Raw genomic sequence first — 13,768 nt, forward strand, 5'->3', positions numbered from 1 at the left:
AAGTCCTTAGACTAGGACTAATGGAAAGGCTGGGCAATTTCTGTGTCACTGAACCCAACCGATGATAGCCTTTTAAGGAAGTACTCCGTAAGTTGAAGGTGAAAATTACTTCTACAGCATGTTTATCAGCAGAGAAAATTATCAGAGCATGTTTTGTAATTTAATACGGAATGTTACACTTCCTACACTTGTTTTCAGCAAAGGATTTCCAACTGCAGGGTAGAAATTACAGTGCCCTAACTCTGTATTTTGTTCTTTCTCGTTCTTTTGCTTTCTTCTGCTTCCAGCTCCAGAAAGAGTCCATGCAACAGCTCAGTGCCGAGTGACATCAGGAGGCCTGCAGACCTCATTGGTCAGGAAGTGATATTGGTTTTCTTCCTCCTTCTTCTCCTGGTTTGGTTTCTGAATCGAGAGTTTGAAGTTAGTTACCGCCTCCACTACCATGGAGATGTAGAGGCTGATCTTCATCGCACCAAAATTCAGAGCATGAGGGATCAAGCTGACTGGTTGCTGAGAAATATTATTCCCTATCACGTGGCTGAGCAGTTGAAGGTTTCCCAGAGCTATTCCAAAAACCACGATAGTGGCGGGGTGATCTTTGCTAGTATTGTGAACTTCAGTGAGTTCTACGAAGAGAACTACGAAGGAGGCAAAGAGTGCTACAGAGTCCTGAACGAATTGATTGGGGATTTCGATGAGCTGCTAAGCAAACCGCACTACAGCAGCATTGAGAAAATCAAAACAATTGGGGCGACTTACATGGCTGCCTCAGGACTAAACACCTCACAGTGTCAAGACAACAACCATCCACATGGACATTTGCAGACCCTTTTTGAATTTGCCAAAGAAATGATGCAAGTGGTGGATGACTTCAACAACAACATGCTGTGGTTTAATTTCAAACTTAGGATTGGCTTTAACCACGGCCCCCTCACTGCTGGGGTCATCGGCACCACCAAGTTGTTATATGACATTTGGGGTGACACTGTGAACATAGCTAGCAGAATGGACACCACTGGCGTAGAATGTCGTATACAGGTGAGTGAGGAAAGCTACCGCATCCTAAACAAGATGGGGTATGACTTTGATTATAGGGGGACAGTCAATGTGAAGGGGAAAGGTCAGATGAAGACCTACCTTTACCCAAAATGCATGGACAATGGGATTGTGCCACATCACCAGTTGTCTATATCTCCAGACATTCGGGTTCAAGTGGATGGCAGCATTGGGCGATCTCCGACGGATGAGATTGCCAACCTGGTGCCTTCTGTACAGAATTCTGATAAGATAGCCCATGGCACAGATAACTCAGAAACCAAGGACATACTTCCTTCCTCCAAGAAGCTCCAGAAAGATTCATTGAAAGCAGAAGAGAGGTGCAGGTTTGGCAAAGCTGCAGAGAAGACTGACTGTGAGGAAGCAGGACCTGAGGAGGTCAATGAACTGGCAAAGCTAAATATCTCTAAGAGTGTATGATGCACTGTCAGAGTTGCATGAAGTGCTCTGTCAATAGAAACACAAAGACATTTGCAATTGGCAGTTTTCTTTTTGAAGAGAGACCTTCTCAACACCTGGGTTGTACGTTTGTTTTCATTTCAGTGCCTGATGCTGTGTGGATCACAGTTCTTCAGGGCTTGTTTTCATCCATCTCTTTCCTCCATGCCCCAGATCCCATCCCAAGCTCCCCAGCTCCCTGTGCAGCCATCTTTCAGCTGAGTAGAGGATATTAAGTGCCTTCAGATATACTCCACTGAACTCCCTGTCAAGGTACAGAGGCCCCAAGTGAAATCATAGCTTTGGGTATTTATCTAATTTTAAAGAAAGGAAAAGCTGTGGTTATATCATTTTTATTGTTGTTTCTCACAAAACACTTTTTTTGCCTAATGCAACTCCTTGGGTTTTTTATATCTATCTGAACAATATTTTACCGTTTTCAGACCTTTTGTATGTAAACACAGACAAATGTGCATGTATCTACCATACAAGACTGACATAAAGTGCCAGTAACGTACCACAAAAGAATGTCTTGGCAAGGGGGTGACACAATTTTCCTTTATGTTGGGCTGGAGGAGGAGTTCTGCAGTGGCTTAACGTTTAGTTAGAGTTGGCTGAACAACTGCTGTAGTTTTATTCTCCTGTACCAATGCTTTCCTCAAACTTAATGTGCCATGGTGTGCTTTGGATACACTTGTTTTCCGTATAGCCAATGACTTGTTGACACGTGGGAATGGAATCGGAGTTCGGACTTCACCAACTCTCAGGACAGGGTTCCAAAAGCAGAGAAGTGACCGCAGAGTGTTACAATTCAGGTCTTAAGCACCTAAAACAGTTTCATTTTGCTCCGCACCCTAGCTGAATTTGCGAAGGTAGGTGAAGTTGGTATCTCGAAAGCTGGTCTGATTTGAGAGAGAGAGAGAAGCTAAATAAATGTTTTGGGAATGCCTTTATTTATTTATTTATTTTATTTCTATTTTTGTTTGGGTTTTGTGGAGGGGATTAGGAGAGGTGAGCTGTTAGTTGGTTTAATAAGAGTAATAAGAAGTCCAGTAGTGTTTCAGCCTCTTTGAACTACCAACCACTGTGAGGATGTTACTTAGGCAATATTTGTTTCAAAGCTGGAGAAACTTCCGAAGCCACCAAACGCAATTGAGGATCCCAGCTTCCCTCTGTACTGAATTAATGGTGCTGCACAATATTTTTCAGGATTTGCCCCCTACACTGTGCTTTTGCAGCAGGGAATAGAACAGCGTGTTCCCTGTATGCCGCTGAAAGCAGGAATAGGGAAAGAGTCCTTTATTGTGAGCTGAGAAGCACAATAACTGCCCAGCCCTACAAGACGACTTTGTGTGGATCCCTGTGACCAAGGATCTGCATGAGCACAGGAATCTCTTTGCACAGAGGTGGCTGCAGGATTGCAGCCTTAGACTAGATCAGTCCTCCCTTTGCATGCTTCCATCACCTCTTTCACTTACATTTGATGCCCTGCTTTGGATAATATTAATTATTCAGTTATTCCAGTTTAGCCAACTCCTTCCGACGCCAAATGGAATGAAAGAACTTTTTGTGCCCAAAATAAGTTCATTAGCCAGGGAAAAGCTGGTGAAATGCAATGCTGTATTGTCTGCGTATTGATATGTTTTCTAATTATTTCTTTCCGTCTGAACTGAAAGCAGAATATATGGATACTTCTTTTTATTCCCGGTGTGACTTTGTGGAGTTTGAGTTATAATAAATATATACGTTGTGAAGTTCCTATTCAGCTATGTGAGATCCATCTACACTCCATGGAGAGCACGGAGCTCTCGAAGCCTTTGTCAAATGTCAGTCTATAAGATTTTTGGATCTCAATTACATTAAACAAGATTCTGTACACTGTTCTCAGAAAAGCTGCTGTATATGCATCTTTAAACTGAGTTGGACATGGAAGCTTATTTAAAATGAATCTTACTTGCTCAGTCTCCCAGCACACAAAAAATACTGGGTATTCAACCCCCTACCCTTTTGTCATAGATGCTGTAAGCCTGATTTGGGGCTGCTCCTGACAAGCAACAATATAATGTTTTTCTTAATGCACATTTCTACAACAGCCTTCCTTGTCGGTAGATTTAAACTAGTCCCTTTCCCCCGCCCCTTCTTATTGGGTTGCACTTCCAACTTTCAGGTAGTATAACTCTGCAAATACCTCTTGCATCCAAAGAATGTATTCTTGAAACCCTTTTTAGGATTTTTGTTTCAGTTACTTCAGTGTGTGTCAGTATTTCTTTTCTTACAGTAGAGGCGTCAACATTGTCTAGAATTGTTTACATGCCTGCTAGTGTTATATTAGGTGTCTCAAGGTTGTTAAACTCTTTTTGCCTTTCACTTATTTTTCCTGATTTTAAAGAGACAGCTAGCTCCAGTGGTAAAATAGCATTTCGCGCTCGTTGATCAGCTGTGTATACTGGCAAAGTTCAATCAAGACGTGCCCACTTCTCTCTCGTGTTAAATGCCGCACAATAACTAGACCTCCACCAGCAACAGTCCTACGTCCAGTGAGAGGGGTTTGCACGTGGTGACTGAAAAAAGGAACAGTGTACTGCAGGTACTGGAGTAGGGCCCAGGACTGAGAGCGCCTTTCTTTAATTATTGAATTAATGCACTGCGTAATACAAAGGCCTCATCCTTTGGCCTATAAAACAAATAAAGCTCTCTTGCTGATCATGGTATGGTGCTGGGGGGGGGGGAGTATTTCTAGTTTTCTGGTAACATCAGCATACCAAAAAGTCCCAGGGCCTCTTCTTTGTTGGCACTAAGCAGATAAAGTGATCGAGGACATAAATACTAATGGACACTGAATTCAAGGGCTGTTGTCTGCTCTTGGAACAGATTTGTTCTACGTAGAGGAGTTGACTGCAGGCAACGTTACTCTGCCTTAAAATTGGAAAGCAGCCATGAAAAGTTGAGTAACGAGTCATACCTCTGTTTGCTTATTGCCACTGGAACAGCAGCAAACATTTAACAACTTCAACTGTAGAGATTGCCGTTCTTCCTTCAAAGGTTTTGAGTCTTTTTTTTTTAATGCCGTGTAGATACCAAATCAAGAAGCTGAGCTCTCAACAGAAAGTTTGAACAGCGAGATTTTTCAAAGGCACAAGGAGCAAGCAGATACCTATTTTCTATTGAAAAACAATGGGAGTTGAACCCTCACACCTACCTTTTACGCCTTTCAAAAGATGTGCCAGTCCTTGCAAAAATTTTTCCATGGGCGTTTCTAATGGCATCTCTGTGTTCCTCAGAGCCAAAGGCAGCCGTGTTACACGTTCGCTTGCAGGAGACCATGATCAAAGTTAATTTCATTAAAATATCTTTTGAGCTTGTTCTGTTAGCGCCAGCCCAATTGTTTAAACGCAGTGTAAAAGTTGAAGAGCTGGCCAGATAACCGGTAGCGTATTCTGCAAGCATAGTCAGTGCATTGTTGCACTGTGCTTCTGTTTTTAGGATGTCCTAATACTGATCATTTCAAAATTATCCGGGGAGAAGACTGCTGAATGTTAGCTAGTCCAGTTATTGCCTTCTGCCACGATTCACTTACAGGAGTTGTTCTAGAGCTTAGATTATTTTCCGCAGTGTCATCTTAGCCTGCTGCTAGCACACAAAAATGTTTTTTTTTCTCACAGCTACTTCAGTGAAACTGAGTTGATTTTTCATTTTAAAAAAGTAAATGGTCTTTCCATTTATTTATTTCTGGTGCTTCTGATTTTGCCGTTCTTCAAAGGTTTTGAGTCTTTTTTTTTTTAATGCGGTGTAGATACAAAATCAAGAAGCTGAGCTCTCAACAGAAAGTTTAAATAGCGAGCTTTCTGCTGCCCAGAATTTAGGATTATTCCCTTTTGCCTAACCTAAGAGTCCCAGTGTCCTAAGTGCTTTGAGCAGAGATTGGTAAAGGTGCAAGCTGGCTCTCTGCTTTCCTGCTGCTCTTTTCTAATACAGAGTACATCAGGGTTTGGAGGGGTCAATACAGGGGTGGAGAGGATGGACTCTCCAACAGGTAAGCAACAAAACTTCACCCAGAGTTAGGTTAGCACTGATTGGCAACAGGGAAATGGCTTTATGGGGGCGGGGGGGGAAGGTTGGAGACTCTTACGTTAGGCCCAAAACATAGAAAACAGGATTCTCAGAAGAAAAATGAAAGGCACTATTAACAAAAATTGTACATATACAAGCCGTTAGGTGAAGAAGAGCTAATTCTTGATTAAAGAACCAAGCTTTTAGGGTGTCTAGCACTTTAAAATTGCTGAACTCTGACTTGTTTCTAAAACTTTGATTCTGAATTTTAGAACTTTTAAGGTTTCTAGTGAGTGCCATGTTCAGCTCCTGCATTAGAAAAAAAAATGTTGAAGGTGAGCAGTTATTAACTTCTGGTCTTTATTTTCCAATGTTGCAGAGCACTGAAGAGACTATGAATGCCTGAAGTTGGTTATAATCTGATCAGCTTCCTGTGTGGCTTGTGGTTTTTTTTGCCAAATTTAAAGATAGTGCCTGTGTTCACACTTCTTTTGTGCTGCAGTCTTGTGTGTTCTGTAAGGACGGGATGTGGGGAGAGGTTCTCACCTCCCTATTCCTCGCCTTTACGAGACTAGAGCTCCTGTTTTTCGCAGCAGTGTTTGAATTCTGTTATTGTCAGGTCATGGTTTCATAGGTTTTCCTCACCAGTTCCACTGCTCTGACTGCTGCTTGCCTCTCTCTGTTTTTCCTACTATAAAGGGCAACAGTAAGTTTGCTTTGATATTTCTGTTCTAATACATTTGCCCAGTCGCAGCTGCACCTTTCTCCTTGGGTTATTGCTAAGCTGCTTAACAGAAGATAGAGAAGAGTAGCCGGCACGTCCAAATAGTTAAACTGAAGAATTCTGTTAAAAGAAAATTTTCATCTCACCAAAAAAGTTTGTTATCCTGAGTCTTAGGAAGCGTACAAAAGCAGAAGAGAATAAGAAATAAAATCAAGTGAAACTGTTAGCGGTGCTGGAATTCACCGAAGCAGAGTTGAAAAGGGTCCTTGTCTATCAGAGCACTCTCAGACAGTGGAAATGGCCTGTGGAAAGCGAGGAGGATTACAGAAGGAGCGTACTTCATTCGTTCTCTAAGTTTGAGGCCTCTTGGCTTAAAATTATATTGTGGGGACGGTTGTTATTTGAAAAGGAGTGTGGTCAAACAAAAAAAAAAGAGCAATTCTGCTTACTTTCCACGGTGGAAAGCTTCAGAAATACAAGTCTGCTGTCCATCCCAGAGATTCTTGAGCCGGTAGAGAGCTGACCGGTCATATGCAGATGGCTCCTTTTTTCAGTTAAAGACGGTATTAGTTAAATGTTATGAAACTTCTAAAAATGCATCAACTCTTAATTGATATGACTTCCTCAGTTGCTGAAGATGTCACAGGGATGATTTGACTGTAAAAAGACTATTATTTTCGAACAGCAGGAAAAACAGCCGATGCTGAAGACGGAAGTGTCCCATACTACTATATAGCAGTGAGCTATAGTACTTCAGCCTGGATGCGCAGGCAGCCAGGGAGACCCAGTCTGGGTCTCAGGTTATTTCTGAGACTTAGCTGACTATGTGTGGAACATGCGAATTGTTCAGAGAATTCGTGCAGGAAAGTCATTTATTCCAAGAAATGTTTTTTTCTTCTTTAAGATCTCTACGTAGGCTGTAACAGTCGTCGTTTGGGTTACCAGGGGGACAACGTTTAAGGGAAAAAAACTGAATTACTATTCATTATTACTAAGAATAGTCTCAACAACCAGTGGCTGTAGAATTTTGCAAAGTCCTGTAAAAAATAAGTTGGAAACTATATCCATTAAACACTACTTCCTGCAGACAAACCGTAGCCCTCTAGGTGTTTAGTTTGAGTGGTCCAATGGTCTGAAGATTTTCAGTTGAGCTGTGAAATCATAGATCATTTTCTGCTAAAACGCACAGTAGAGGAAACTTTGGAGGCGGAATACCAAGGCCTGCCTGTAAAAATATGGTGTGGCCAGCATGGGATACAATGTAATGATAGATTTTTTTTTTTTTTTCCTGGCTGTGCAAGCATAGACAGCCCAAGAAGCATGCTATACAATAACATACATGCTTCCAGGTCAGGAGATCAGGCATAAAGAAACTGTACTGCACTAATACATTGACATAGTTAAAAAAAACAATTCAATTGATTTTTAACTATCAATCTGAAAATGTAGATGTTTCCATGTCCAAAGCTACCATTGTGTTGTCCTCTTCTAGAAGTAGTACGAGGCCTGCTAATCAGGTGGCAAAATACGGGACAAGCGTATAACATCATGCACAAGACTGAGCTCAGCAAAATCGCTGAGAAAAAAGAGAAGGTGACCATGAAAGGAGATGGCAGGTTGTTTTGAAGACTGATCTTTAATTTCCAGGTTTGATGTCTTTGCTTGGCTGAAGTACAGGAAGGTTTATCAGGTATGAAGCAGAGCCCTTCTTTCCCAGTAGGCTTAAGAATTCGCTATTTTCCATGGTAGGATGAGGGAGCCTTAAAATGGATGGGTTTTTTTTTTTCTTTAAGTCTGCTTTAATCCTACCCTCCGAACTCTGTCCTCTCACAGTGGTAAGAAGGAGTTATTTTGTCAATGAAAAGCTTCTTATCTTGTCAGGAGCTTGTTATCTTTATCTTATTTGAGTTTGTTTAAAACCAAATGTCAGACTCTGAAGAAGCTCAAGCAGAAACTGAAATTCGTGTGAAATATGTTTTGCCTTAACCGCCAGCGGGGCTGTGGGAAAGAGTTAGGAGGTGCATTATATGCACGGAGAGAAACAAGTATAAAACTGGCAGAAAAAAATAATGACGGTTTTCCATATAAAACCATTTTTAAGTCTTTGCCAGGGGAGTTAAATTTTGTCTTCAGCTGAGTTAACTGGTTATGCGACATGTATACAAATGTGTGCTACTTCTGTGGGAGAGCTGCCGGTAGGCTTTGAGAAAGGGGATTATTCTGGAAGAAATCGATTGCTAGAAGATACTTAAAGCTTTTTTCCTAGTTCCTGACTGTAGCTGTAGGCGAGTGGCCTAACCCCAGCGTGGTGAGGAGCAAAGGACGGCGCAACGCGTTTTGCCACAAGCCAGTGCAGACGCAACAGGCTGCGTGTCCTTTCAGCAGCTCTTTCACACGCAGGTCTCCGAGCCGCGAAGCAGTGGGAAGGAAGCTGTCGCTTGCGTTTTACAACTACGGAAAGAGACTTTTAGGCTGCTCTGTCTGGTTTTTGCGTTTTAGCCTTCAGTCGTCTTTTGTATGTGTTTTATTCTGTCCTTTCACTGTTTTTGACTCGCTATAGCAACACGTATTTTAATCTCTAGGAGTTGCCGTGTTCGGTGAATCTTAAGAACCGCTAAGAGGGTAACAACGCGGGAACAGTTATTAAAATTATAATTTTCAGCTCTTTAATCAGTGCTGCTCTAACTGGTTTGTCATTTATAGCTGACATTAGCGATTATATGCAGTGAAAGTCAAAGCTGAGCCTCCAGCAAGTGATCGTTGTCAGAGCGGTGGTTTGTGCGTGTCCATAATTTGAGCATTTTGAGAAACGTGAAGCAGATGATGTCCAAGTAAACTCTCTAAAGGACTTTTGTTTTCTCCCTTAGCTATTAATATGTTCACTTATTTCTAGCTTCATGTATTGGCTAAATACTAGTTTGCAATTCAAAGGCGGTTTTTACCAATGTCTTGAGAGAGATAAGAGCTCAGGGTGTGGTACGGTGAAACCAGGCGTGCGTGTGTTGGTGGGCGCGCGTGCCTGTTCCTGGCTACGCGCCTGCGGGAGGTGGTTGCCCCTTTGAAACTATCGACCATCCTTGAAACTTTGCCTTTGATTTCACTTGTAATTTGTGATGTTAGCTTTATATTTTCATCTTGCTGTTGCCTGCTAGCAATTTGTCCGAAGGAGGGTTTTTTGCAATATTGCGGCGATCCGTTCCGTATCGTTGTCCGAAACGGAGTTCAGCCGCCACACAGGTACTAGGACAGTCATACCACCACCGTCGTACTTTTGTAGCGTGTTTGGTGTGTACAGTTGCTAGAGTAACCTTCCGCCTAATTTAACATCCTAAATTGTTACTTCTAGTTTTCCGAGGCCATGGTGGTACACCCATGCTGAGACAGGGCCTTGCACCCTATTGAGAACACAGCTTTAAACTTCCAGAGTAATAAACTCTTTAAAGCCAAGAGCCTTAACTAGCGCTGACATCTGTTCAGAGACAAAAACGCAGTTGCAAGTTTGTGCTGAGCGCTTGAGAATTTGTACGCTCGGCGGGGATGCCTCCCGTTTGTGAGGCGGTAACAACAGTATCCAAAGACGATACGGACCTTGGCCACACTCGCTGAATTCACGAGGAACGCACAGAAGCGCGTCCCCCCTTGTGCTCTCAGGAAAGCCATCTAACTCCCACAGCGCTGGCTTGACTTTCTCTATATTGGGTTTATCTTCAAAGCTCCTTCTTCCCTTGAATCGGTGTTTTTAACTCAGCATAAAGAGTTGCACATACGGCAGGTGAGGACTGGCTGCTGCCTTCCCGCCCCTGTCCCTTGGCAGTCCTGCTGCGCTGAGAGAAGGAGAAGGCAGCGAGGCGGGTTGTGTGGGAACGCCGGTGCCGCGGGAAGGAGTGCGGCTTTCCTCTGGGTGCGGGAGCGCGGAGGCGGGGACGGCCGCGGCGGCTGCGGTCCTGCGCACGGGAGGGCTGGCGGGGCCCGGGCGCAAGCGGGCTTTGCTCGCCGTAGCGCCGCAAGTGGGATCCCCCGCTCAGCTGCTGAGCTCGTGGATGTTTACGGAGAGCACGGACGCCTGCGCTTCGCGCGCTGGGCAGCGGCCCTCTGTCCCCATGGATTGAGACAATCCCCGTTCCGCCCGCTCGCTAATTAATTGCGCCTTTGTTCAACGACTTTGTAAGTGCGTCTTCCCTCTTCGCCTGTTGGTTTTGTTTTACGTTTTCCTGCGAGTACATTTCAGCTGGACATTAAAAACGTGCACTAGAAATGCAGACACTGCTGTGGGACCGCACCGGAGCCGCGCGGTGGGCCGGGCCGGGTTGGGTTTAGCCTGGGGATTTTCGTACCTTAGTTTCTGCAGTGTTACACCTGTACGTGACACTATAGAAGCAATTGCTGCGTGTAAAGCGCTGTGGTGCCTGGTTGGAGCGTTACCTGATCACAAGCCGCCTGCGAGCAATTCTTTCGGGAAGTGAGAATCTCACTTCGGAGTTTGCTTTTGTTTAACAAATAGCTGCGAGTTTGGCCAAGCCGTAACTTGTGCTCTGCTTGGCAGTGTGGCAGACCTGGGAGTCGACAGAGACTCCAGACCGTTACCTGCCCTCCTTATAAGCTGCCTCTACAGTATTACCCGAGACTCTAGCACCGCCTGTCCGTGCTCAAGCACACACGGAAATTGCACAGAAAGTGTTAAACATTAATTGAGAACAGTTTCCAGTTTAAAAATTAAAAAAAAAAAAAAAAAGAGAGAGAATGAACACGTTTTAAAGCATCCAGGTTAGCTGGAAACTGTTTCTTCGCGATGTCTTTGGTTTCTTTTTCTTTCCATCCCCAGCAGACCCCATCATCACACTACGTTCTCCCCTCCCTTTTTGCAAAAAGACGGAAACGGGCTGTTTACAAACACTTACACGGGGCAGTTGGGAACTTCTGCCAGGTAACTTTTGCTAGGGGGACGGGGCTTCCTTTCGGCAACTTAATTGTAAATATTCTGCATATGCTTTGTTGACAAAACAGAAATGGAAGAAAGTTGTATCTGTGAAATATTAAGCTATATATGTATATAGATAAAATGCATATTATCTTTGACTCGTTACTCCGGATCTGTAATCAATTGTGTATTAAACTGTTTTACTGTATCGCAGATCATTTCACGCTATCTTAGATGTAGAAAAGCTGAGAAAGTAATTCACAATACAGTATGTCAACTTAAAATTTGTTTGCTTTTTTATTTTTGCTTCAGCACAACTTCAAGTGGAATCTTGTGCCGTTTGCCCATTGTTTCGAAGAACAACAGTTTGGAACATACGTTTTTTGAATCCTTTGTTTTGGATCTGGCTTTTTACAATGTTTCTTTGACAAATCATGAAACCACTAAGTTCATTTTCGATTAGGCATATATATATCTTAAGTGCTAAAGGAATTATAGCCCAAAACGTAGACCTGCTGCCCCCTTAACGGTTGGTTGGTGGTAGATGACCTTGGTGTTCTCAATAGTGGTTTAGAAGAAGAATCCTTCCTGCTTTTTGCTCATCTTGATACTGCTTTAAAGGACTTTGGGAACGTGCTCTGCGGCAGCCCAGGTGACAGCACTGCTGAAGCCATCGCGCTGTCCCTGCTGCGAGAGACAGGCGAGAGCTTCGGCTGCAGGGGAGAGGTGGGGGTCAGGCTTTCCCACGCCAGGAGGTTGCTTTGGCTGAAGTTGGATGTGAATTTAAAATAGTTATCGTTTTATTTAGCAGACAGTGTGGATGTTTTATTCTGGAATACCAGTGCCTTATTCAGATTATCTTAATCCACTTGGAAAGTGGATTAAATTAATTCAGAGTGTGACATTCTTATTCTGGAGTAAGAGTCCACAGAAAAAGAAATACCTTACCAGGAATAATCGCCAGGGAAGACAGGCCTTATTCATATTTTCAAAGTCTGAGTTTGTCCAGCAGGAAGGGCTAAACCTGCTGGGCAGCTGTAGGTGGGTCGGCAGCAGAACCTCTGTCCGTCTCTCTTGCTCACACGCACACCCACACAGCCCTCGGCCTTCCTCTCTCGCAGTCTCCTTTAAGTATCCCATTGTATTTTCGTTGGGTTTCACCAGGAGAAAAATCCGTTACGTTTAACAAAGTGAAGGACTGTTCTGCGCCTTTGCAAAACAAGGTTCTGACCCTGAAGATCTGAAGGTTTCTTCTGGATTCGCTGCTCACCTCCTTGGCCCGAGGTGCTGTGCCCCTATCCTTCTGCCAGCTCGTGACCATAGATATTTGCAGTCAGCAGGGCTTTAAATTAATAAACCCTTTTCCTATTTTTATCTGCTAACGAGGGGGCTGTGCTGTCGTAAGTGATGGTGCAGGTTCAGTGGGACGTCCGTGTCCTGGTGGCTTGGGTTCGCTTCCCCCTGCCATGCTTGTGGGCTGCGGCAGACGTCCCCCTACGAGCTCGGTGGTCCTGCAGGCACTGAGAGGTGAAGTCTGATGTTTGTGAGGGGGCTGTGTTTCTGCTTTCCCCCATATTTTTAAATTTTTCCAAAGACAAGGTAAGTATCAGAGCACACGTATAATGCACCCGTGGTGCAATTTGCTCTACAGCCAGCAGATACCACCATATTACTCGATGACAACCCAGGATTTTATGCCAATACATGTATTTAAGCAATGCACAAGCGTTCCTGGGTGTTAGCCTTCTGCTGTAGGTGAAAACTGTTCAAATGTTATCCGACCGGTTTTCTGTTGTAGAACGTGGTGATTGTGAACTGCCAAGGGATATTTTTAAATAAATCTTAACAAAGGCCTTTCAAATAAATCCCGTCTTCCTGTTTTCCTTTTCAATTATATTTTGTCCTCTCCCAAAGTAACCCCATTTTAAAGTTTCCTATCTTTCTATACTTAAGTTCACAGTGAAAAATGGAGTCTGCGCAGAGGTTGGGTATATTTAAAAACATTGGCTTCCTATGTTTGCTTAATTTATTGGGGCAGTTGTGGATGGGAAAAACGCAAAGATCCTTCAGCTATGTAACCTCAGGGACGTATTTCGGAGCAGTTGCTGAAAGGCCGCGCTGCGTTGGCAGCAGAGCGGGTCCGCGGAGGAGCCGGCGGGTCGCGGCGGCGCGGGGCTGACTCGGGGCTGCCCTCCTGGAAAGCGCTGCAGCAGCCGTTACTCTTGCTGCTTTTTGTTTCACGATGACAACAAGTGCCAAGTTTATCCCGGACGCCTGAAACGTAAGTATTAACTCAGCCTCTGGCTTTCGTAGTTCGGCGTGGTCGCAGGCTGCGCGTGCTGCCGGCCGTCCTGCTCGGGGGCAGCTGTTTCTGCGGAGCCAACGTCGACTCTGGGGTAGCGGAGATGCGCGTGCGAGAGCCTGGGACCTCCTGCAGGAGCGCCCGCAGCAGCCCGGGCGCCTGGCTGGTAACTGCGCATCCATCCCCCTTCGTACTAGCACCGATTTTCTCGGGCTTGTACTTTTGGAGGGTGATCCGCCAAGCTGCGTGGGAGGGACGGCGAGGTGAGCCTGGCAGGAAA

General features: G+C 44.3%; 1 protein-coding gene across 2 annotated transcripts in view; it reads left to right on the forward strand.

Annotated features, from left to right (window-relative positions):
* ADCY9 (adenylate cyclase 9) overlaps positions 1-11,470 on the forward strand; it is a 100,347-nt gene extending 88,877 nt beyond the window's left edge. For both annotated transcript variants that reach the window (XM_068908066.1, XM_009674661.2), the window contains exon 10: positions 288-11,470. In XM_068908066.1, coding sequence (XP_068764167.1) covers positions 288-1,476 — 1,189 coding nt within the window. In that variant the 3' untranslated portion in view covers positions 1,477-11,470. The remainder of the gene's footprint in view (positions 1-287) is intronic.
* Positions 11,471-13,768: the final 2,298 nt, after the last annotated feature.

The sequence above is a fragment of the Struthio camelus genome, chromosome 15 (genome assembly GCF_040807025.1).
Source record: "Struthio camelus isolate bStrCam1 chromosome 15, bStrCam1.hap1, whole genome shotgun sequence".
Taxonomy (NCBI): domain Eukaryota; kingdom Metazoa; phylum Chordata; class Aves; order Struthioniformes; family Struthionidae; genus Struthio; species Struthio camelus.